The 26,839-nt window shown below is 36.9% G+C and overlaps 1 protein-coding gene and 1 long non-coding RNA gene across 2 annotated transcripts; one reads left to right on the top strand and one right to left on the bottom strand.

The window, feature by feature from the left end:
• SLC5A7 (solute carrier family 5 member 7) lies at nt 1-24,613 on the bottom strand. Its single transcript, XM_077135126.1, has 8 exons — nt 24,436-24,613; nt 19,350-19,463; nt 18,301-18,456; nt 12,671-12,819; nt 9,623-9,766; nt 6,369-6,522; nt 4,081-4,298; nt 1-774 (listed from the first exon to the last, which is right to left on the bottom strand). Exons 1-8 carry the CDS (start codon nt 24,611-24,613, stop codon nt 145-147), a joined length of 1,743 nt encoding a protein of 580 aa, XP_076991241.1. The 3' UTR covers nt 1-144.
• Nucleotides 4,105-23,894, top strand: LOC143661749 (uncharacterized). The gene is made up of 3 exons (XR_013164799.1): nt 4,105-4,232; nt 11,679-11,891; nt 23,710-23,894. It is a non-coding gene; the product is annotated as an uncharacterized LOC143661749 (long non-coding RNA).
• Nucleotides 24,614-26,839: the final 2,226 nt, after the last annotated feature.

Genomic DNA, 26,839 nt, shown 5'->3' with positions numbered 1-26,839 from the left:
TATTTGTGCAGTTGCACTTTATGCAAATTATTGTCTTCTTGATCATTGTTTATATTTGAAAGTATTTTTCATATGTTGCAAACCATCTTTCCAGGACTACCCTATTTTAATGCTCTGAAAAGGCAGTTCCTTATTTATATGGAATCATTGTAAATTATCTTCAGTCCCAGATCCTTCAGGACTAGAGTCGATGTCAAGTAAGGCCTCTTTATTGGTGAACGTTGAGCTGAGCGTTATGCTCTGTCGAGGCTTCACAGGGGCAAGTTCATCTAGTTTGATATTTTCATTTTTGACCAGAACTGTCTTATCCATGTTTTCTTCACTGTGCCTTGCAACAACAGCATCGAATAAATCTAATTTGGGTGGTAAGGTTCCACTCTCAAATAGGTATTTGGCTAGATAAGAGACGCAAATGTTCACTAAGAATGAAGTGAGCATTGCAAGGGTTTTAAAAGGGAACCTCTGATTATATATACCATTCTTATCAGAGTAATAACCAGGGTAGAAGATCAAGGGCTGCAGGTATAGGTATGGCTCCCCTCCAGTTATTCTCAGGAAAAGGCCAGAAACATAGCCTGCTACAGCCCCATACGTGTTGGTTCCCTTGACAAAGAGCACACACAGAAGCTGTGGGAAGATGATGATATACACGAGGTCTGAGCTGAGATACCACAGCCCATAAACTGTCTTTGTCAGCAAGGCCATGGCTGTTGCAGATGCTCCAAACACAAACACAGTGACACGCATGACCCACACAATCTCCTTGTCTGATGCCTGCAAGAAACACCATGGGGTCAGTTTTTCATAAAACATGTTGCTTCCTTTAGGCAAAGAATGAAAAACAATTTTAAATTTGGCATATGGAACTAGTGAGTGATTATAGCTAGGTGGCAGGATATTAGTCTAACATACAAAAGTCAATTACTTTCCTATATACTGGCAAGGAACAATTGCAATTTGAAATAAAAAAGCACAGTGCCAGGGGGTGTCAGCGCAGTTCAGTGGGAGAATTCTCATCTGCCATGTGGGAGACCCAGGTTCCATTCCTGGCCCGTGCACTTCTCCAAACAAGCAAACAAGCAAAAAAAAAAAATTCAACACATGGTGCCTCGATAACAGGAGACTCACATGGGAAAAGAATGAAATGTGCTCCCTGCCATACAGCAGATAAAAAACAAACAAAAAACACAATGCCATGCACGTTAATACCAAAAAAATCAAGTCCTTAGGACTAAACCTAACAAAATATGTGCAAGATCTTTTTGAGAAAAACGGAAAACTCTGAAGAGAGAATTCAAATCAGAGCTCATGGATAGCTTAATAGATATGAAGACTCAACATTGTTAAGATGACAGTTCTTCCCAGATTGAGCTATAGATACAACACAATCACAATAAAAATCCCAGCAAGTTAATTTTATGGATATCAACAAACTGATTCTAAAGTTTAAGGGAAAGGCAAAAGACTCAGAATAGCCAGCATGATACTGAAGAAGAACAAATTTTGAATTGATATTATTCAGCATCAAGACATACCATAAAGCTACATTAACCAAGACAACTTGGTATTGGCAAAAAATAGACAAATATATCAATGGGAGAGCATAGAGAGCCCGGAAATAGACTCACACAAATATAATCAACCGATCTTTGAAAAGGAGCAAAGGCAATTTGATGGAGAAAGGGTAATCTTTTCAACAACTGATGCTGGAGCAACTGGGCATTCACATTAAACAAAAATGAATTGAAACACTGATCTTACACCCTTCATGAAAATTCACTCAAAAATGAATCCTAGACCTAAATGTAAAATATAAAACTATAAAATTTCAAGAACAGAAAAGGAGAAAATCTAGTTATCTGTGGGTTGGGCAGCAAGCTTTTGGATAAAACACCAAAAGCATGACCCTTGAAAAAAAGGGACACATTGGACTTCATTAAAATTAAAATTTTCTGCTCTGTGACGGGCACTGTTAAGAGAATGAAAAGACAAGACACAGACCTGGGAGAAAATATTTGTAAAACACGTATCCAAAAAAGAACTTGTATCCAAAATATGCAAAACTCTCAAAACTCAACAATAAGAAAACAATTAAAATTGGGCAAATAAGCATATGAAACAAAACTTAGACTCAAATGTCATTAGAGAATTGTAAATTAAAACACAATGCACCTAACAGGTGAATGGCTAAAATCCCAAACGCTGACAACACCAAAAACTGGTAAGGATTAGAACAGCAGGAACTCTCATTCATTGCTGATGGGAATGCAAAATGGGATAGCCACTTTGGAAGAGAGTTTGACAGTTTCTTACAAAGCTAAACAAGGTCTTATATTATCACATTTATAGCAATCATATTCCTAGGTATTTACACAAATAAGTTAAAAACTTATGGCCACTTAAAAGCCTGCATGCAAATGTTTATAGCAGCTTTATTCATAATAGCCATAAACTGGAAGCGACTAAGATGTCCTTCAAAGGTAAATGGATTAATAAACTGTTATACAAAATAGCTCATTATTGTACAGAGCATATATATATTGTACATAATATACAATAGAGTATTACTCAGTGTTAGAAAGAAAAGAACTATTAAGCTACAAAAAGACATGGAAAAATCTTAAATGCATATTGCTAAGAGAAAGAAGCCAGTCTGGAAAGGTCCATACAGTATGATTTTAACCATATGACTTTATGCAAGAGATAGTAAAAACAGCAGTGGTTGTCTGTAGTTCTACAGGTAGAAGGAGGATGAATGGATGTAAAATAGGACATTTTAGGGCAGTGATACTATTCTGTATGATACTGTAATGGTGGATACATAACATTATGCACTCATCAAAACCCAAAGAACTGTGCACAACACAAAGGGAGAACCGTAATGTAAACTATGAACTATCAATTTTGGTTCATCAATTTCAGCAAATGTTCCATACTAATGTAGATCTTAATAATAGGCGGGACTGTAAAAGGGGGAATGAAGAGGTATATGGTAACTTTTTGTACTTTCTGTGCAATGTTTCTATAATCCCAAAACTATTCTACAAATTAAGTATATTAAGTTTTAAGAAATTAAAAAAAAAAGAAAAGAAAAGTGGTCTAAAAATTCCCCTGGTTCAAATGGCTCCATCTATGGGCAAAACAAACTTGAACTACAGCAATCAAATCAAGCAAATTTGGTGAGCTTCCAGGTGGGCCTTTGGGAAGAGTTTATGTGCACCACAGAGATGAAACACAGACCAAATGAACCTTTCTGAATGCACACGTGAGGATGGAAGATGAGTGAACTCATGTCATGGAGGAATGATAAAGCAAGGGAAGATTTCTCTTACTCTATGTCTCAGGAAATGTGACAGTGAAAAAGCATTTACCATCCTTGTTTCCTATCTCCGTGAGAGCCCTGCAATTTTTAAGGCTAACCACTTTCTTGTGCCCTTGCAGAGGACTTGTCCATGGAATTCTCTTTGTTCAAAGGAGCTGGTACCATTTTGCTAACCGTGACAGAAAACGTAACAAGGAGCAAATAAATGGAAGAAGGTGGAGAGGGGCTGGGGAAAGACATACTGTCCTGCATCCACTTGATGTAATAAGGATAATAATATTGGAAGGAAATTTTCTGTCAAGGTGGACTTGGGAGTTCAAGTGAAGAGCAGCACAGGTATTACACAAACACCCAGGGAAATAACTCACTCACCACGTCCTGCTTCCACCAGAGTTCTCAAGTTTTCTATTCTATTTAATTGAACTATAAAATTGAACTATTTAATTGCTAAGGTTGTTTGGCTGTCATCATGCTCTCAGTAGAATAAGAAATTTAAATTATAGCAATTTCACTGCACCTCTTGGGAAATAGTAATAATGATTTGTTTCCTTCAGTATTTACATGAATAATAACATACATTAATAACATTCCGTCAGTCATAGCATAAATAAAATTCATTCTCAAATTACTTATTTAACCTTTTATGCTTATTCAAAGTAAGATCACATTTTACATAGGATATTAATAAATGTATAATACTATATACTTAATAAATATGAGAATGGCAACAATTGAAAATTACCCAAAACTGTTCTTACATTTTGTCTGAATGAAAGTTGGTAGATGTTCCGAGCAAACATTGAACTTGCTGACAGGATGGAAGAATCTGCTGATGACATAACAGCAGCAGAAACTGCACCAAGACCAAAGAAGGAAATGTACACAGGGCAGAGATACTGCAGAACAATCGGTAAGATCATGTCTGCTTCTTCCTTACTCTTGGGATCTAGAAACCCATACGTAGTCTGGTTCCAGTCTGTGGAGTAGAAACAACAAAAACAATCACTACCAAAGAGCCATATGTTCTTTATTCATCTGGGGTTCATCCTAGTTACTAGGGTAGTCTTTTAAATAAATTCAGAAACACACATGTTAGTCTAATTAGGTGGGAATCACCTATATTAGTCAAATGGAATCGTCTTTATATGTCCTGGCTTCCAATGGGCATTGGTAAGAGTCTCTATTCACAGACTATTGTGGTGAGATATATACTACTTTTCTGCCATGGTGTCATTATGTAGCAGAATCACAGGAAACAAATGCCCTTAAACTGAATCAGAGTATTTTCCTTCAACCATCCGGAAATGCAAGAGGACACTCACTTTTTCATTCATCTGTGCTCATTTATTGACGTGTAAATGGAAAAAGACATTAGAGGTATTTTTCACCTAGCCTCTTCCTGTACATAAACCTGGTTTTGGAGTTATTGCAGCATTATGCAAATCTAAAACCTTCTTGCAAAGATTTCCACTTAATGGAAGTGGGAGGCATGCTAGATTAATGGCAGTCCCTTTTTATTCAAAAAATAGTGCAGGCATGAGTTGGAAATGCCCAAGTTTTTGGATTTCTGGTATGGTAAAAGGACTTGAAACTAAGTTTATCTATTTATATATAGCTTATTTTTCTGTTACAGTGGGAACTGAAGAATACAATGTCACCTTTAAAAGTAGGTCAATATAGTTTCTTTGTTTTTGCCTGAATGTTTTTAATGTCCTGATTATACGACCTAATAAGAGTAGTTACCCATCTTCAATTAAAAATATTCAAAGCCACCCTTAGATGAAGCCAATTTTATAACATTAACTGAGATGTGATGATATCAGAAATGACAACCAAGGGTGTGTACCTAATCCAAGAAAAAATAGGTTTTATGCTGTTTTTGTGAGTCTGTTGTCCTACAGAAAAGAGAAAAACCACATATGCACACACACTCACACATATACATACAAAATAATGGCCAATCTTTTTTATGCTTATGAAAAAAATTATATTCAGAGGCAAACTCTGCATACCACCTGTGTCAGGCATCCTTTTAAGTGGTATTTATGTTGTAGATGAGCAGCTGAAATGGAGAGTGCACACTATACCCTTTGAAAAATTAAAACACCACTCTATTATGACGAACAGCTCTATTAACTGAAAGTCAAAGTCTGCATGTGAACATTATCCAGTATTATCTTTACAAAACACAATAGAGTGAGAAGTGGACATTCTCTAATTTGTTTAAATTACCACTATCTAGAGCACTGCTTTGAATTTGGGTTAATGCAGTATATTTTCAGTAAATGCTCGTGTAAGTTGTACAGAATGAGGAACATAAGTTCCACAAGTAATTAATAAGCTCAATCTAATTAAGGGTGCTGTTTTTAAAAACACTCTATATAGATACTAGCTGTGAGATAAACATATCATAATGTTCTTTTTACATGTTATCTTATCCTCTAACTGACTTAGTTTATCTTTTCCCCAAGCACTTATTGATTTATTCCAGAAAGGAAACTCTTAATTAGCAAGGTATTGAAAATATAAAGCAAGAATTTTGAGTTCAAAGCGGTCCTTAAGTGATCATGAGAATGACAAGTCAATTTCTCCTAAGCCAGTGACTCCCAACCCTGGCTGCACTTGAACTCACCCAAGGGAGCTTTTAAAAAAAAATTGATGTCTGGTTTTGTCTCAGGTTGGAAATAGGTCTTTTCTTGAGTGGCCTTTCTCCAGGTGCTTTTAATATACACAAGCTGGGTTGAGAAACGCTGCTGAGATGAGCTCGTGCACACAATTGATAAATAAATATACTTACATTGGAGGTGTGTGTTTACAAACATTGTAGTGATGGGGTGAATACTTAAAGAAAAGTTGGAGACCGCTGAGCTTATAATACAATCTGTTGGGTGTTATAACAAGGTATAGATAGGAAAACAAATGAGAAACAACAATATTGTGGGGAGAGGAGATGTGGAGGAGAGAGGGCAGCTGGGTGGTAACTGTAAAAATTGGCAACTGTGGTGAAGTTTAAGTGGGTCAATTAGTGAAGCTGCAGGAGATTTACCTGTTGAGGCTCCAATAGCCCCAATGAGTATAGCTGGTAGAGCCATCACCAGGCACCCGAAAGCTGCCAGGAAAGACAGCACTTGAGCATAAGTGGCTGACGATGAAGATAGGACTCTTTGGAAGTAGGCTTGCCATGGGATTCCACCCAGCATCTGCATGGAAACCACAGGGACCCACTTCTGAATCTGAGGCAAACAGCATTTATTATATACATTTAAATTAGGGCTTTTCCAATCACATTTAGAATACTCAGAAGTATGGCACTTAAGTGTAGAAAATGGTCCTACATGCCACATATCTTTATTGATATCATTATATTATAGTCACACACACTTTCAATTATGCAGAATTTCCTCAAGTTCTTTTCATTCATAATTACACAGGATAATCCTCCCCTTTCCTTAATTTACCGAATTGAAGTTGAATTAAAAGTATCCAGGAGCCTTTAATTTGTTCTCCTCTGGAGGTTGTTTAACCACTACAAAATAGTCTTAAAAGATAATCAAGATTTTGAAAGTCTAAAGTTTAGTTTGAATCAAAACAAGTCAGTACATATTTTGGATTTCAGTCATGCGCTAGGCAATATAGTGGTTTTCAGGGCACAAAGATGAATAAGGCATGGTTCCTGCCCAGGAGATTACTGTCTGGTGGAAGTGCCAATGCACTGCAGTGTTTTCCAAAGTGGAGTATGCAGAGTGCTCCAGGCATATGTTGGGTTATGAGAAGAAAGTATCAGAACTTCTATATATTCTAATTTTTCACTCATCCTTAAATGTTATATAGTTGTTTTTATTAAATTATTCACATAACATATTAGAACAGTACATACTGGGAATTGATAAATCCATATATCTTCATTGGGGGTACGTTTACGATTTTTACTGGTGGAAAGGACAGTAAAAATTTGGAGACATTGACCTATAATGGAATTTGCTGAGTGCTATGAAAAGATATGTATGGAAACAAAAGTGAGACGTAATTAATTGCAGATGAGTGAGGGAGGGAGAAAAGATGGGAGGGAGCATAATCAGAAAAGCCTACAGAAATGACATTTGAGTCAGACCTTGAATATTGAAAGAGTGTCATTAGATAGAGATGGAGAAAGAAAATAGTACCTGTAAGAAAAACTAATATGGAGAAAGAGAAAGCTAGGCTGCTGTGAGACAACTGTGTATTTGGTATAATTATATGTCAGGATGTGTGACATAGCTAGAGAGGAAGATGGAAAAATATTTTCCCCTGGATTACTGCCACAGTTCTCTGGCAAAGAATGGTGGTCAATAAATATTTATTCTATGAATGAATGAATGAATGAATGAGTGTCACATATCACAATATACTGAAAGTTCTTATTTAATTGCTGTCTCTTCTAGTAGGCGCTAAGTTCTGAATTGTCATCATGTCAATTGTTAGAACCAGAATGTCAGTCACATATTGATTCCAAAACAATTTCCTTTGTATAAAGCCCATACATGTTCAAAAGTAAAAAAAAAAAAAAAAATTTAAAGAAGAAATTCTAAAATATAGAATCCCATTCCTCAAGTCTATAATACTTTCTAAACTTTGCTTTTTATTTTTCAATCTGTAACTATGTAATTAATATCATCCATGTCAATGAATATTCAGTAGGTAAATTTAATGATTATATGAATTGCTCTATCATAATTTACATGTCAATCACCTTGGACATTTGGGCCATCAGAAGTTTTTAAGTTAGGTAAGATCTCATCTCCATTTACAAAGGGACGCTCTGTGGCAAGATGGAAAATTGGTTTTAGGAGTGAGATGTGGGCAGGCTGCTTGGAGGGGTTACTGCAGTAGACCAGGTGGGAATGACAAAACATGGGCTCAACACAGTGTTAATACAGGCACTGTGGGTAGGTACAGAGAGGGACTGGGAGATATGTTGAAGGTATAATTAGCAGGACTCGATAAGTCACTACATATAGGGAATATATGAGAGACAAAAGGCCAGAGACCAATGGTGACAAATTTCAAGGCTTCCTTCTACAATTCATTTATTCTTTTATTCTTTCATTTAACATCTATTACTTCAATTCAGTTTAACTCACAATTTGAATAATGAACATGATTTCGTAATCACTAGATATAATGCATATTTTAAAGGTGAGGAATCTGAGGACCTGTGATATCTGTAGGGGAAAGAACATTGAGGCTTATGAGTCTGTATTTCAAGCCATAAATCAGACAATGATGTGATTATCAACAAATTGCTTAATTTTTCTCAGTCTCATTATCATATCCATATATAAATACCTGCCATGCAGATATAATTGCATACATGCAATATTTAATCCCTTTCCCCATTCAATTCATAATTGTAAATGACTCCAGAGAAATAAGAGCCGATGTGTTTCTTAACAAAACCCTCCAATCCATCACTAGAGACATTTGTTTTCATGTTTTCTTGCCTCCTTACCAGGAAGCTCTCACTGTTCAGACAGATTGTTGTAAGTCACAAAAAGTTAAATCACAAAATATTGTGAATCTTTTGAAGAGGACACAAAAATATTTCCTTGAACTTTGATATAAAAAATAGCCTATTTCTTACCTTGAAATCAAAGTGTATTATTTTAATACATTATCCCTCTACTAAGCAAAATTGGGGAATCTGGTAGATTCATCCCCTTCAGTCTATGGCATGCTCTTTTTTCTTCTGTCCCTGTCAGCTCACTGCCAACCCTTGCCAAAAGTCTATGTGAGTTAGCAAGGCTCTGGCCTCCCAGATCTCTCTCTGGGCACCTTTCCTGGGTGACATCTCTCTTCCAAAATCAAGGTAATTTATCTCAATCACTTAGGGCTTCATGGCATCACTAATTTGCTCACTTTGTGACTCAAGACGGAATGATTTACTTATCTTAGAAGAAAGTGACTTTTAATGCCTTAATCAAAAGACAAGCTAAAGACATTTAGGTAACTTGGCTGTCAGATTGGGGGCAATATTTGGGGGGTAGAGTATGGTTTTCCATAACTCAATTCACAGCTGAAATGTGGCCTGTAGACACACAACTCCACAGATGTTGTCCTTCTAAGGTCTTCTATGCTCTCCAACTTTGACATTAGCCAACTGCCACAATTGGTAAGTGACTTCATCCTTCCAATAGACAGTAGTCATTGCAGAAATGGCCATGATGCAGTAGGTGAATTTTTCTTGTAAATATGAAAATTGTAAAAATGCATTTGAATTTAGGAGCGATTAGGGTGAATTCCTCAGGGAAGAGCCTCACTTACCAGCAACAGAAAACTATCAAGCCAAGTGTAGACTTCAAATGACTCGATGGTTCCCAGCCAGGGTTGCTGGTATTTGGCATGTACAGCAGTGAACCCAATGTCAGTAACTGCAGGATGTGACAGTGCAAAAGGGACGCTGATCCACTGTAACCAAAAAGTGACATTAGAATGTGAGGCTATGCTTTTCTTTTTAAGTTAGAGCAGTTGTAGATTTACAAGCAGTTCCCACACGCCCCACCCTCACATACACAGCTTTCTCTAATGTTAACATTTTGCATGAGTTTGGTACCTTTGTTACAATTGATGAACTAGTATTATCATAATTATAATATAACTATAGCCCATAGTTTACATCAGGGTTGTTTTTTTGTGTTTTATAGTTCTATTTTGTAAAATATTTTATACATCATAAGGTTTCCCATTTTAATCACTTTCAGTTATCAATTCTAATATGTGAAAGGTTTATACACCTATTTTCAGACACAGAAAGATCTGAAATTATGGTCTCTGAAATAATGAAATAATACCATGAAATAATGATTTAGAAAAACTGAAAATAGCACAATGCCTACTTCTGTGCTTAATTATACCATATTGTACAAACTATAGGAGCAGTCACCAGAAACTTTATTGGAAAACATTAAAATTGGAAACATTATGCATATTACCTTTTTAAATGTTTTCCTTGAATTAAGAGAAGGTTTCTTTTCACTAAAAGTAACTAGAAAAGATATGATTGAGAAACTGGTGAGTGAAACATGCCTTCAAGCATGGGCCCTAAAGAGGTTGAAGAAGGAATTAGAGATGATCTCAGTAGAGTAAGGAGGAAGAATATATGGAGTGTGTGTGTGTGTGTGAGTGTGTGCTGGGTGGTTTGCTGGCATGGGGTTGGCTTAGGGCAGTGGGAGAGACAAAGATAGATATGGGGAGAGAATCTTGAATTGTCAGCTAAGAGATTTGTATTTTGTTCTATAGGCACCTGAAAACTAGTGGAATTTCTTCTGAATTTTAGTGTCACTGATGTGAACAGGGATTTTAGAAAAAGGGAAGAGTCAGGAAGAGCAGTAGGTGATACTGAATGAATCCAGATAAAGACCTGAAGTTAAGCAGTGACTGTGAAAATGGAAAGATGTTGGTGCCCTAAACAAAAACAAAGATCAGATTCCAACAGGAAGATCGTTGTCAGGGGGTGGGAAAACTAACAGATTAAACTGAAGTTTACAGCTTTGGAGCTAGAAGGATGGTTATAAGATCAACAAGATTAGAGAAATTGAGAAGAAGAGATAGTTTAAGTTTGGTTCATTAATGAGGCATGATGTATAGCAATCTGAAGCTTGGAAAACAAATCATGTTTGGCCTTTTAGACAGCAAGCTTAATAAAGCTTTACTTAGTTTCAAACAGAACTTGGTTCTTTATCAATTTAATTGCGTTTTGGAGCAGAAAAACATTCTAATATATATATACCATGTATCATATATATTTGCCCTAATATGTTTATACCAGCACACCTGATTTATGCACCTGTGTGTTTTAAGTTCTGATCACATCCAAAGCAGTAAGAAATTGCATGGGTAACCAAAAAATAGACTTATCCCTGGGATTGTGTCACGCAGAATACCAAGCTCATCAGTTTCAAGAACTGTCGTTGCCAAACTAACCTCACCTCCTATGTTCTGAATAGAGATTTATTATTGTATTCTTTGCTTTTTGAAAATTTATTATGATGGTAAGGGAAACTCAGAATTTCAGCATTGTCCACTTAACTGAGGTAATTTATAAATAAAAAGTGCAAAGTTATTGAACTATGAAATAATCTCAAAATCGATTAATATATGGATGAAGTAAATTCCATGAAAGTCAAATAAGCGGTTTAGAAGAAAAAAAGAGGAAATATAATAATTGCTAGCATATAGAAATTTATAGTAAAAATGCAAATAAAATTTCAGTCAGTTCTTGTAATTTTTCCTTCTGGATATTATTTGTGATACTGGAAAGTAAAAGTAAAATATATATATATATGGATGGAAATTTATTTCTTCATTTTTCCTTTGTAAGTGTCTAGTGAAAAGTCTTTCTGTTTGAGAAAGATAAAGGAGAATGAGCAGAATCAAAGGCGCCTTGGGAAAATGAGTCATGAATCTTCAGTCTTAGCTCACCCAGTCACATGGCCTTCACACAGGGCATTGTCCCTGCAAGATGCACAAATGAGCTGAAATATGAAAGGACCCACCACAGCCGTAGCACAGAGTGGACACTCCACAAATAAGGGTTTGTTTGTTTTTTAAATCCTTCCTTTGCTATACTTTAGGTCTTAGATTTTATTCTATATGTAGAATAATAATCTTGATGTTTTCAGATGTGAGTTTGCAAAGAATCAACATTGACAAAAATATGTTCATGACCTACAAAGGTGCTTTTAATCTAAAACTATTGTTACTGTTGTCTCATAGCCACGTAGTACCGTTTGCTTAATAAAGTACACATGTATTTCATATATTTTCCAATTTCATCTATGACTTACAAGCAATACATAATAAATTTTTCCAGTCATATAACCACGTCTTTGTTTTTAGACCCCAAATAGTGATGATTAATTTTTGAAATCCACTGTTTTTCCACTGGGATAATTTCTATGTCTTATGAGCCATCCTATAGATTGACTAAATCTAAATAAGGGGAGGTTAAGAGAAGTTGTATAGGCTAACAATAAAGTTTTAAACTTTTTAACTCTAAGAGTGTGTTTCTTTTAAAATACAAAAATCACACGTAAGTTTCCATCAAATCCAGATCTGAGAAGAACCAGCTCTTTCTAAGAATTGAACCGAAGGCACGCTTTCCTGAAAAAATTTCACAAAATGGTGAGAGTTTTTGTCTAATCAATTCACAGAGAAATAAAAAATTCCAAATAGGTATGCGACTTACTATGTACTACTTACGATGGAAAATAAAATTTCTCCTGCGTTTTTGCTGGGTTAGCATAAAACGGCATATTAGCTTTCACATAGAAAACAAAGACGGAAAGTCTATCCGCGGATGCCCTTACTCACCAGTCCTACGAATATGCAAAAGAGCTGCACCACATCGGTGTAGGCCACCGAGTAGAGTCCGCCCACCAGCGTGTACAGAGTGGCGATGAGTGCAGAGACGATGACAGAAATGTGCACGTCGATGTCAATGATGACGCTGATTGTGGCCCCTGATAAAAGCAAAGCACACAAGAGACCACTGTGGCCAGGCTATTCCGCTGGATGCTACCGCCTGGTCAAGGATACATTAGAAATGCAGTCACGACAGTCTCTTTTTCCCCTATGTCACATCAAATTTATTAGCTGGATGATAACATCTACAATATATTTTCATAAGGAAATTTAAGTATTTTTCTATTTCAGTAAATTGAATATGCAGAGCTGTGTGTCTGTATATACATATACATATATATATATGTATACATATACAATTCTTTTGCTTTTTGAAATTAGAGCTTTGCTCACATTTTTGCAATGAACACCTGGAGTTCATTACATGATTACATAATATCATGGAATACTGATAAATTTAATTGCACTATAAGAACTTGCAACAATTTCACCAACTGTCTGAGACTAGGAATTAATTAAATATATTATCTCTCTCTTTCTCTCTCTCTCTCTCTCTCTATATATATATATATACTCATACCCATGAGAACAGCAGCCCTTTATAATCAGCATGACTATTCATTTCCACATTATACAATTAATATTCATTTGCTATTTTGCATTTACTCTGTCCCCTGCTAAGCTTTGACAGCTAGCAAATGGTAGAAGAAACCTAGGTGGGCGACAAATTTATAGGAGGAAGTTTTTAAAAATGGTATATTGTACCTACTGACTTTTTCTCTCCCAAATTCATGAAAGATCACCCTTATTTTATTTAATTGGTGGAATATATCAGTATTGCTCATAGGACACCAGTATACTGAAGAAATGTGATATTTAAGTAGCTTTTGTCATCAAAATTTTAAACCTGTTTTAGAAATCAAATTTATATTTCTTTTACTTCATAATTTTGGTATCGTGTTTGTTACTGCCTACATTTCCAAAGAGAATGTTATGTTATGGGTAGTTTGGTGCTTGGTCTGACAGTTCAGATTTCACTTCTATAAACCCTTTCTCCATCCTTCTTAAAAGCTGTATAGTCTATATTTCATATTATTAAACTCAGCAGTGATGTGAATGCTAACATATGTGCAACAAATCTGTGATTTTGTGTTATCAAATTGCAGCCTACTCCTTTACTAATCCTCAGTTGGCATGCTGACAATGCACACAAGCCATAAGAGATGAAAATGTGGCATCTCAGATAGCAACATATGATATTTTGATCTAAGATAACAATATGAAATTTTTTCAAGAAATGTTTTCTTAGTGCTTTTGCTGTGGTACTAGATTAAATTCCTTTTATTGAATAAAAAGCAATTTAAAGAAAAACTTGTTAAGCAGTTGGAGAATGAGAACAAGGGAAAGAGGTCAATTATTTATATGTCACTTTGGATACCTGAATTGATATTACATAGGTTTTTAACAAATTATTTTCTATTGAAATTATTGACTTCATAATTGAAACTTTACTTGTGATTCTTTGCCATTTTTCTTTCAGTATTGTTCTCCACTTTAATAACAAGAATTCTAAAACCTATCCCATGAATTATTGAAAGTTCAATTATTGCCACACCTCCTTTGAAATACCAAATAATCTCCCACACATTACTTAAATCTATTAATCCTACCTTAAAAGTGTAGGAAGACTTTATGGTATAGAAGAAAGATCCCTGGACTAAGACTTGAAATGTTTGGTGTCCTAAAACTCTATCATCTGGTGGTAACTCAGTGATGTTAGACAGTTCTGCCTTCTACCCCTCATCTGTCATGGTGACATTGTAAGACTCTAATGAGATCATAGAAAATTCTCTAAAAACTCTAAAATGTTATGGTAAGTGTAAGATACTAATATCACTATTGAGATCGGGAAAAAGTTCTCTCTAAAGTATTTTGGGTATAATTTGATTAAGTATAGTAAGTAAAATCAAAGTTATATTTCCGGATGTTCTATGCAATATTAGTTTATCAGCCATAAAAAGAAATATACCATAAATAACGTTATAAGGTATAAAAAGTTCACTGAAATTTGAACTGTTAGAATTGTAAATAAACATTTCTATAAAAAAGTTTTAATGATGTTATTTATTTATAGCAAGAAGATAATGTAAGACTCTTCTATGTTTTAGTGGAGTAAGCCCTGCAAAATACAATGAGGTAGTAATGAATCGTATACTTTTCAATTCATTAGCGTCCCAAGTTATTTCTAATAAACAATAACTTTGAATTATGTTGAAATTTCATTTTTGAAGAAAATAGAGGGGCTAATTTCAAAATACTTATACACACCCTTACCAGAGCATAGATTTTAAGCAATAACAGTAATATTTTCATATATGTTGCTTGATATATGTGAGTAGAGAGAAATTAATGTGTTTTACATGCATATATATTGAAATACACAGACATAGATGCACATACAAAATAACTGGTTGCAACAGAGTTCAGAGTTTAGGTATGATGTTTTGTATTTCAAAAGTACTTTAGAAGCATTAGTGTATTAATTCTATTTTCCTTTCAGGGTTCTGTTATATAAATTGATCCTTATTCACTGAGAGTGAACACTTTGTATTTTCTGTCAGATAGCCAGCCTCTCCTTTCTTGAAACCTCAGCGGGTAGTTTGTTCTTAAAACTAAAGTTTTCTGGTGTTGAAACCAGTAGCAAATAAACTCCCACTGATTCTTAGCTAATGAGTGTAAGGTGGAAGGTGTATTTTTACATAATTTTATTAGAATATTAAGAGTAGTGATAGTTGCTGAGTATTGCTGCAGCATTTTCCACTGAGCTATTAACAGTATTATATAACTATTAAATTCTCTTCTTTCCCATAGGCAAGTCATTTCCTCAAATTACAGTTTGAGATCAAGAAAATAAGATAGGATTATTCAGAGGTTTGGCAGGACGGGGAGTAGGGTGAGAAAGGTAGTATAAAATAATATCTGGCATTACAGAGGCCAATTCTGACTACAATATTGAATCCAGAAGAAGAGTTTGTAGTCCAGAATATATAATATAGAAGGAGATTCATTTTATCTTACTTTTGCTCTGACCATTTAAGCTCTGGCTGTAGACTTAAGCCTTTTATTTCTACTTGTAAGAAAACATGGGGAATAATATTTACATGAATGTCTGGGTGCCAAAACACTGATATGAGAAAGGTCGTTGGAGTTCCAACTCTGCTGATCTTCAAGAAGGAACTTAAAACTCAGTGGGATGGCTCATTTTCCCCTTGATCAAAAGGTAGGGTATTGAGCCCAAAGATCTCTCATAATTCCACTAAGGTTTTTTATTTTCTAAGGAATCCAAGGGCCAAAGACAAGTTCCCTTAGCATTAATTTATTGTGGTAGCAGAAGAATCTAAGTTCATTTTCTAGATCCCTAAGCTTGCCCACAACCCAGTAATTTACAATATAATGGGATTATATTTAGGAGAAAGGAAGCAATTTTTTTCATTCATTCATTCATTCATTTGTGATAGGGTTAAACTGTTGACCTATCACAAACTGTTAAACTGTTGACAAGGTTAAACTGTTGACAACTTCCTTCCAGAAGACTATAATCCATTTTGTACAGTTAGAAATTGGGCATGAAATAGATAAACAGGTAAATAACAATGCAAAGTGAATGACCCTATGAAAAGAAAATATTGGATGTGTAAGGCACCAGCAACTTTAGTCAGTGCTCTGGGAACGTGATAGCTATGAGAAGATCTGAAAGATCCTTAGTGTATATCCAGGAGACAGTGAGAAAGGAAAGAGGGGAAATGAATGCAAAGCAGAGGACACCTGGGCTTGCAAAGTGTTGGAGGCAAGAGGGGAAGTACAGTTCTGGAAGATGGAATGGGGCAGATAATGAAGGGGAAAATGATGGGAAGAGATAATCAAGGACTCCATCTTAAGGACCTTATGAGCCCTGTTAAAAAGTTTGGTTTAGCAGGAAAGGGGCATGATTAGATTTGCATTGTAGAAAGATGAGTCTGGCCTTCAGGTGGAGAGGCTGGGAGAAGAGCAGAGCTTCAAATAGAGAAGTTGTTGCATTAGTCCAGGTGAGGAGTGTGGGAGCCTGTGTATAGCAGGGAGGTGGGAAGGCCAAGGCAGAGGCAGTGGCAGGGGTGGACCAGAGAGGAAATGATGGAGGAGCTGATGGGAGCGTTGAGTGCCCAAGGCCAGAGCCCAGAGCTCGGCTGAGTAACCAGCAGGATAGAGGGAGATGAGGCAGGGCATAACCCACAGGGTGGGGTCTACATTTCCCATCAGCCCCAAGAGCCTCAGTCTCTTTAGATACAAAAGGTACACCTCTAAATCTGTACCATTAATATAAAATTGGAGACAAACAGAAGTTTGCAGATGGGAGAAAGCCTTAAAATCCTTTTCTACCACTCTTTATCTCCCCATTGTAAACCATAGTATTGCGCTTTTAAAATATAAACGTATCGAAATATTTCACGGGTCAGAGTTTTGCCTTGTGGCTTATATTGTTTACCTATTCTGTCAGTAGAGGATCATCGATGTCTCATCTCTCTGGGAATGTTATTTAATGTTGGGATTGACACTTGATTTTATATTTGTTTCTAATCCAACACCTTTTATTTAAAATACCAAATAGCTGTAGAAGTGTTAATGCTTTAAAAATGCATTTGATTCCCTCCTTTGAGGGGTTCAGATCATTTTGCATGTTTTCATACAAAATTTATACAGTAGCTGTTAGGAAAAGCAGTGGGAAGTAAAAAGTTCTTGGTTCCATGGAAAGAAGACTTATTATTGGAAGAAAGTAAGATATAAACCACTGTTTTACAATTTGTTCAATACCAAAAATGGGTTATTAGTATCTCTCCTGATACTAGTAGTGTAGACTGAGGGTTAGGAAACATTTCATGTGAAGGGCCTGGGAGTAAATATTTTAGGCTCTATGGGGTCTCTGTTGAAAAATCATTCACAGTTTGCATCCCATACACAAAGAAACCATAGGCCAGTGGGCCATGATGAGCCCTCTTCTGGATAACAGGTACCACTTCTTCATAATAGACAGGCAGCACAAAGCTCAGAAAAAAATTTTTTTGACGCAAACAGAAGAGATAAAGGAAAAATGTTCTTCTCTGTTTTCTGGGTCTTTCCATTTCAATATTCTAACAACATTTGAAATTAACTATGTTCAGGGGGATGTACATTTGCTTATGGACCCTTGTTTTGAAAAATTATTAAAAATAAACTTCACTTTTTAGTTATGCTTAATGAATGAATGCTTTGTTCAAACTCATATATGACTTTCAAAAGCAACTTTTGATTATAAGATAACTATGGAATCTCTCTAATGACACAATTCAGGTCAAATACAAATGCAGTTGAGATTATATTTAACCTCTTCAGTCATACTGCAGTCAAATGTAGAAATTTCTGTTAGGGCTTTTATAAGTATAAACATGACTCATTATAGGTTTCAATAAAAAACTCTAAGAAGGTAAAGTTGAAGAAAGTAAAGTTGTGCATGTGATATTCAGTCAACCGGATTGGCACAGCCAGAGTGTCTCATTGGTCCTCACCTAAGGCTGAGAAAATCGCTGCAGCCCAGAACATTTCCCCCATTAGGGCAGGAATAAATAGGAGGCCACCCATGCGTTTTCCATAGATCTGCTGAAATGGGTCCAACATTGTCACATATCCCTTGGAACGCATAGGTTTTGCAAAGAACAGACCACCTACAAGAAATCAAACAGGTGTTTATGAGAAAATTTAAAAAATCATAGTATAGTAGCTTTTTGTTAACTTTTTAGTTCTTGCTATAATTTCTCAAGGGAAATGAGTTCTAGAACACCTATGAATGTTGAGAAACCACTCTGAAATATTCTGTAAGTACAGTACCAGAAAATACTTAGCAAGAAAAATAGATTTTTCCTAGAGATAAAAGTGTATGTATCCAGGGCAGGCCACGATGGCTCAGCAGGCAAAGTTCTCACCTGCTATGCCGGAGACCCGGGTTTGATTCCCGGTGCCTGCCCATGCCAAAAAAAAGAACAAAAAAGGGTATGCATCCAAAGGACAGCTGGATGGCATACCTGGGGCATGTGAATTGAAGTATCTTGACCAAGCACAGTACTCACTAATTAATTCATTACCCTGCATAGTATTTAGACATTTTGAAAAAGCACAGAATCCAATAAAAGTATTTTTAGTGCAAAAAAGAAGAAGGATTCTCTATTTGTTATATAATATTCCTGACCATTTATTAGTTTTCTTTAGAAAAAGGAAATTCAAGAAAAATTCAAGTTGATTCACTTTTAATGACATATCCAAACTAGTTGTTAATGGAGTAAAATATAATTATGCTAAGACATTCATTGTTCCAATTGCCATATGATCAAGGAATTTTTGTTTTTTTTTTTTTTTGTATTTCACAATGAAGAGATCATATAAACCAAGCATTAGAGTTCTGCTGCTTACCAATTACTGGTAATAGCTACTTAGAGATTCCTGGTAACACGTTTGCACAATAGTTATTCACATTGGTTGGCTTGTTTTTTTCATTTGTTATTCATGTGCTCATTCTTTATGCTTTATTGACTGACTCACTGAAATTTAAACTCCCACTTACCTAAAATCAGACTGAGAGAATATCCAATTGGTGCCTGAGCCCAAGCTAGACCATAATCTGGTACATATACTGCTTCAGCTGTTCCATTGATGTAACCTCCTCCAACCCAGGTGGCTGAAACAGAATGAAAAGTGAGGGAATGATGCAATCTCCCCTATTCTATCCTACACCTGCCCTGTCCACTGCAGGAGCCTCTAGCCTCGTGTAGCTACTGAGCACTTAACATATAGTTAGTCAGAGTTGACAAGTTCTGAAAGTGTGAAATAAACACTGGACTTTGAAGACTTAATATGGAAAAGTGTCTTAATAATAAGTTTTTGTATTGATTAGATTTTTAAAACTTTTCTTATTATATAATATAACATATATACAAAGCAAGGAAAGAAAAAAAGCAATATTTTTCAAAGTATACTTCAACAAGTAGTTACAGGACAGATCCCACAGTTTGTCATGGGCTACCATACCATCATCTCAGATTTTTCCTTCTAGCTGCTTCAGAACACTGGAGGATAGAAGGAATAAATATATATTTTTAATGATCACTTTTTCCGTTTTTGTGAAAAATAACATAAGTACAAAAAAGCAATAATTTCATGTATTGATTACATTTTGAAACAGAAATGTTTAGAATATATTGAGTTAAATAAAATATATTATTAACATTAAGTCACCCATTTTTATGTTTTGAAACTGTCTGGTTGAAAATCTAACTACATTTGTGATTCACATTTTATTTCCATTGGAGAGTGCTGTCCTAGATGTTTTCTAACTGCATGCAGTAATCAACACTTTTTAACAATATTATTACATGCCATAAAACCTGAGATAATATACGTTATATCATATGACTCTTTCCATTCTCAATAACTCAATAACTTTACCTTCAGCCCCCATAAAAATCAATGTCTATTTCAAGCCTCTTCCATTTTAATTGTATTGATCTCTTCACTTTGATAATGACTATTGTTCTCAGGGAATCTGGTGTGTGTGTGTGTGTGTGTGTGTGTGTGTTGTGTGTACACGCACAAGTGTGCTTTTCATCAATGGTGTCCTTTCTTAAGCACCCTGGAAATGCATGACTCTGGCAAGTATGGTCCACATCACAAGCAGGTTCTACTAAGAACCTTAAATTTTGGGGAGAATGAAAGGTGGGATAGATGACAATTCTACCCCAAGGTTTTGTAAAATCAGTTTAAATCAGCTTTCCCTCTATCTTTTCAACATATACGTAGGACCTTGATTAGCACTCGAAATAATTAAAATATTGACTGTGCACCCATTTGCAATTCTTCATTCTAATCTGAATCTTTTGGTAAGAGATGACATATTTTATAGGAAATAAGAAATACGTCTTCTTCAGATATTAATAGATAAAATTTTGTAGCATAATAGCATGAAGGAGTGAGGTCAAGAACAAAGAAGTCAAAGAAAACACATTCTGGTTAGACAAGTTTAGGCCAAGAATGGTCGACCGTTTTCTCTAAGAAGACAATGTAATATTTGATCCTTGCTAAAAAAAAAAAAAAAAAAAAGTCAACTGAACACTTACACCTTTGCAATATATAACTTTTTAAAACTACTGTCAAAATACTCAAAATGATCCCTCGGTAGAACTTTTGTACTGGTAGTTGGACCTAGACTAGTAACGATCTTGATCATTAGATATGATGCTGGAGCAAGAGTGTATCATCCCACTGGAAATAAAATTTGACTGAAAAAAATCTCTAAAATCTCAAAGTCCATTCTATATCAATGAAAGGAATAATACAAATATGCTATCTTCAGACAAGCATTTCTTCCAACAAAAAGCACAGAAAAGAATGAGTGTCTGTGGGTCAATACTGTTTTTTAAAAGGTTAACATGAAAATGCCTTACTGCAAAGCAATTTTAAGTACATTTAAATGGAAAGTTTCATGTACAAAAATCCTGAAATGGACACATTTGCTTTTAGCATTCTGCCACTCCCATCTTCACAGTAACTTTTAAATAGATTCTTAACAAATAACAAATGCTGTTATTTGTTTTCTCATTCTAAGTCCTGCTGAAATTCCAGATATACCCCTAGATTTGAAAAGGCTTATAGATTTCCTTTTTTAAAAAGGGAGTTTTGACTGGGTGTGAAACTAGGATCTGAAGAAATAAATTCTTACAGGCACAATACGTGGGACTAATTTCCTTGCTAGGCAACCAGGAGACACACCCGCAGTGTTTGCCTGTGCAAAGTAAATGTGATGATGGTCATAAGAAGCATAATGCTTGTTAGTGATCATTTTTCATTGTGTTGCTCTCCTATCCCTTGTCCAAGAAGAAAATTGGTGCCAGAATGCAACTATTGTATAGAGAGGCATAGACTTAGTCACTTATTTTGATTAAACAGTCTCTCAATTTATATCAATTCAGTCCTTTCTATGCCACGATTTGTTCTGCATGTTTATATAATTTGTATCAGATTCATGTGTGGGAGCAAGAATTCTTTTAAACTTTATGCATTTTTAAAGAATCTACATTTTCAAACATCTATTATTTATCAAGTATATACATGTCAATGAATTTGATGAAGTATAGAAAATCTGATTTAGAACTTAAGTGAATTATGATAATCACCAAAGTGTTTCTTTGTGTTCTGAGAAAAAAAGAAACTTTAAAACTGAGGTAAAGCATAAATTTTAAAGTAAGTAATATCGTAATTCACATATTTTCTATAGACCTTAATAACTTGAAAATCACTCTAAATCATGAAAACTCAAATATGAAATGTTCTTATGGATATATTAAATATAATATTGAACAAGTGTAATAGGACATCATGATTATTTACAAGGAATAAAATGCTTTCATAGGCAGCTGCTCATTTATTCCTGTCAAGAGTTTTTTAAGTTAAATCAATAGCTATTTTTATTTTGTTTTTCTTCTCATTTTTTTTGTAATAGAACAAAATCTGATGGAAATACAGTCACAGTGGTTTAATTCCACTTTAGGTACTTGTATCACATCTGGATCTTTAGGGGCTAAAAGAAATGCTTGTGGTATAATGAAAAAATGAGAAGTGCAGATACAAAGCTGTATCTATCCAATATTTGGATGCAAGAGAAAAGGCATAGGAAGGACGATATTACCATTTCAATAAATTGATCTGCAGGTGGTGTGTTTATGGATGATTTTAACTTGATTCTTTACACTTTTTTATCTTCCTAATTTTCTATATCATATATCTAATGTCTATCATTAGAAAAAGATAAATTAGAAAATAGTTTGCATAATGCAACCTGTTCTATATTTGTGTGTATATAGAAAAAATGTGAATCAGAACATAGAGAAAATACCTCTTTACAAAATAAACACTTTTATAAAGAAAAAAATGAGGCCAGTTAGAGGGTTGTATGTAGTATATGTGGTACAACCTGGGACTTGGCTGCCAGAAAACCTGGGTTTGGTCCTGACACTCGCCTTTTTAAACCATGTACCCTGCGCTTCCCACTTAACCCCCGGCCCTTTCAGAGTGTTGTTATAAAAATAAAATGAGGCGGGCCGCGGTGGCTCAGCGGGCAAGGTGCTTGCCTGCTATGCCGGAGGACCTCGGTTCGATTCCCGGCCCCAGCCCATGTAACAAAAACGGAGAAACAGAATACAATAAAACAAGAAAATGTTTAAAAATGTTTCCCTTTCTTCCTTCCTTCCTTCCTTCCTTCTATCCTTCCTTCCTTCTCTCTGTCTTTCCTTTAAAAAAAAAAAAAAAAAAAAAAAAAAAATAAAATGAAACCATGTATAATTTGCAAGGAGTTAAATACACATAAAATGTAGGTATCTGAAATATAAAATATAACATCTGTAAATTATTCTAGAATGTTGGAGTTTTCACATGGCCAAAGTCAAGGCATTCAAAACATGATTTAATTCTCACAGATCAGTTTGGCAAAATATTTTATATACAAGGTGAATCTTTTTTTTTTTTTGTATGCTCTATGGTGGGGTCACATTTCATTATTTTTCTGTGTGAGTATACTGTTATTGCATCACCATGTGTTAAATCTTTTTGTTTGTTTAGTTGTTTTTTTCTTTGTTTGTTTTGCTTGTTTGTTGTTTTTTGGGGAAGTGCATGTACTGGGAATCGAACTTGGGTCTCCCGCATGGCAGGTGAGAACTCTACCACTGAACTACCCTCGCATGCCTGTGAATCATTTTTAAATACCAGGTCAGGATTGAAATCATGTATCATTTCATTTGGTTATCATCTCCAATGGGCCATGTTGCTGCGGATTACACTGCTGTTTAAAAACGTTGACTGTGAAGTACCATGTCTGTTGTTAGTGTGCGTATCAAATAGTATTAAAGATATCATTTTGAATTGTTGTTTCTCAGAATGAATTTCAATGACCAAGAACATAGAGGAGAAACACTGCCATTGGTACAGAGCCACCTCCAGGGCAAAAGAGGAAAGGATATCTGCAGCTCCTAGCACAGAGGCGTGGACTGGAGAGAGCCTTAGACTGGGACGGAGGACTCCTGCTAGGACACACCCTAGCTTTTGTGCTTTTATATCAGAGCTCCTGGAAACTGAACATTCATTAAATGTGAGGAAATTAATGGGAGAATTAGGTTTCAAAATGGCAAATGTCAATTTGCGCCCAAATTGGTTTATTCATGTTAAAAGCTATCACAAGCTAGTATTCTTTAGCATTTATCATTTAAATCAACTTAACTGACTTAAGTGACATACGTCAGAATTTCACATGTGCATTAATAAGCACAATGAAACACTGACGTTATCATATTAATTAGACTGGAGCACTTTTGCACTTTCCTCCACCTTTTTGTTTATACTATTTCTTTCCTCTAAACAACTCAGAAAGCCCACATTAGTTTCATTAACGTTCTTTTCAGGGATTTATTGTAAAATCATTTTGTTCAGGTACTATTGACTTGAAATCACTTTGATTTTAAGTCTTAAAGAGATGCAAAATTATTTTAAAGGTATCTAATTAGCGAACCGGAGGACAAAGAGCAATGTTTGCTTTGTCACTCTGAAGTCACATGCCTACACTCGGGGAGCCATAGAAGGGCAGGCAGCGGGAGGAGGAGACGTACCTGTCATGGTAAATCCACCCACCAGCAGGCCAATGTCTCGGCCACCAACTATTATGGCTTCGCTGCGCTCCTCTGCATTGCCGCTGTTTTTGGTTCTCCAGGCAGCCCATATTCCAACCAGCAATATTAGAAGGTAAAACACAATGATAGCTATCAGTCCTTCCACATGGAAAGCCATTTTTATCTCACGGTCGGGATTCTTCTGCAGCTGGCTACTTCATTAAGACTTCTGAAGAAAATACATTAGTACATTACAGATCAGCCAAGAACAGCCAGGAATAAACTGTGTGCTTACGGCACATCCTGTGCTACCTAAAGAAGAGTCCATTGAGATCACATATTAAGCTGTCATAACAAGTGTTAACTATGTTATTCTAACTTTGGTTCATAATTTAACGTCGTCTTGGACTTCCAAGAAATAGAAACATTTTGGAAATGCTGTTTAACAAGTATAATCTGTTTAATAAACTCTTCCAATTTAATTCAATTGAAAATCAATCTTAATTCAGCAACTCTGACCAGAAATCACAAGAAGTATTTGCTTTTTTGGAACTAAGTTATTGTTTGACCTAGAATTGTTTGACAATGTCTTAAGTCTTTCATTAAAGGATTATTCTTTAAATAAATGCAACACATCCAATTCATTCATTCATTAATTTATCCATCCTTTCAAACAATTTCTAGGAGTGGTCCCAAAAGTAATCTGCTAGGAAAACATCTGGAAAAAAAAAAAGAAACTAGGAAAATCCATTTCAAAGATGCCTCATTTGAACATTTTCAACAGGTTTTTTGTTGAAGTTATTGTAGAACTAAAGGCGTTTTTGTTGTTGAAAGGCTCCATCCTTTTGACTGGCTCTTCCCCATCATCCTTCATTCCTTTCATTACCCCCACCCTCCAGTAATGGATCTGATACCTGTATACAACAAAACGATTTAAAAACACGCAATCTCCCAGTAACATGATACAAAGTCAAGCACAACAAAAGAACAAGACTCTTGGAAGACAGATGTTCTAATCCCTTCACCTTCTGGAATTTTTGTTCCTTTTTATTTTTTTCACCCCGTGACCATAGCCATTTCATGCACCCCGGTTCACGCAAACAAGTTTCTGGGGCTAATTCAGCTATTTGCGCACGCAGGTGGGTGATGAGACCCAGGGAGAAGAACTAGCTTGCCTTGATTTCAGGGGGAAGCAAAGGAAGCGCCAGAGGAGCTGCCTGGGTGGGTCCTGCCTTTGTGAGTAATGGGCCGGGAAGTTCTTTTCTCAGGTCGCTGTTGGGGCTCCCGCGGCCCCTGGCTGCCCCTCCTCGGCCCCGTCTCTCGCGCCCCGGCTTTCCTAACGCGTCCTCTCCTCGCTGGTCCGATCGCCCGGAGAGCCGCGAGGGCTGGACAGCAGCCCCGCCAGGGCACCCTCACCGAAAGGCAAAAAAGCCGCGTCGCACCCCTCTAAAACGCCCAGCTGGGGGGGTCCCCGCAGCCTGCCCCAAAGCGCGGGGCCGGGGGGCTCGGGCTCGCGGTCCGCTCCTACCTGGAGTGGTCCCGGCGCTGGGGAGCGCTCCCGGGAGGTCCCGCTCCTGCGCGTGGCCGCCGCTCCCGGGAGAACCGCTCGGGGGTGGGGATGGGTGGGGGGCTCTGCGCAGGGGTGCGGCCAGGTCAGGTCGGGGGTACAGCGGGCTGCGGGGCAGGGCGGGTTCGGGGCGGATCCTCGCCGAGGTAGCCGAGAATTTCTGAGCGCGGCTGAGCGCGGTGTGGGGTGCCGGCGGGCGGGGCGCGGCGCGGCGCGAGGCGGCGAGCGGAGTATTAGGAAGTTCCCCTTTATAGGGACAGCTGGCGGGGGCCGATCGTCAGAGCCCCGGAGGCGGACGTCAGAGGAAAGTGGTGGTGGAGCGCGTGAGGGGGACAGCGCCCCGGCGAGGAGGGTGTGGTGGGTGGGGCTGGGGAGGTGAGCTGCGCAGGGAATGGGGAGTCGGGATGGAGGATGAGGGGAGGAGCGGGGCCAGGCGACAGGGCGCCAGGCGAGCTGCAGTTGCACGCCTGGGTTCTGGTATCCCGCTGTCAGGGTGTCCCTGATGGCCGCAGGGCAAGTCGCTCCCGCGCTCCCCTGCCTCCTCTGGAAGCGGAGGGCGTGATTCCCTAAGGTCATTTCCAATTCTAACTTCTCACTCTGGGTGAGAGCACGAAATGGGAAGACATGGGCCGGGGAAGGGGGGCGTTGTCTCATTAAAATAGATTTTTAAATGGAGCCGCTAGAAGACCATTGAAAAGAAGGGATCCGGGGTTATTGTCTTCCCACATTGTAGCCAGAACTGTTTTTTTGAAGTGTCTCTTACTCACAGCAGAGAATCCTCTCTCATTGCCTTCCGTGGGCCGGGGTCTGGTTCCGTTTACCCCTGGCAATGGGTTT

The sequence above is a fragment of the Tamandua tetradactyla genome, chromosome 17, assembly GCF_023851605.1.
Source record: "Tamandua tetradactyla isolate mTamTet1 chromosome 17, mTamTet1.pri, whole genome shotgun sequence".
Classification (NCBI taxonomy): Eukaryota; Metazoa; Chordata; class Mammalia; order Pilosa; family Myrmecophagidae; genus Tamandua; species Tamandua tetradactyla.
The sequence above is the reverse complement of the archived record's forward strand: the minus strand, read 5'-3'. Positions and strand labels throughout refer to the sequence as shown.

Bases quoted from the DNA above. Each gene is read 5' to 3' on its own strand.
- SLC5A7 (XM_077135126.1), bottom strand. From the start codon at position 24,613: ATGGCTTTCCATGTGGAAGGACTGATAGCTATCATTGTGTTTTACCTT. The intron at 18,457-19,349 runs GTAAGTGGGAGT...GATTTCTTGTAG, and splicing joins TTCTCTCAGTCTGATTTTAG to GTGGTCTGTTCTTTGCAAAA. The intron at 6,523-9,622 runs GTAAGTGAGGCT...GTTTCCATGCAG, and splicing joins TTGATAGTTTTCTGTTGCTG to ATGCTGGGTGGAATCCCATG.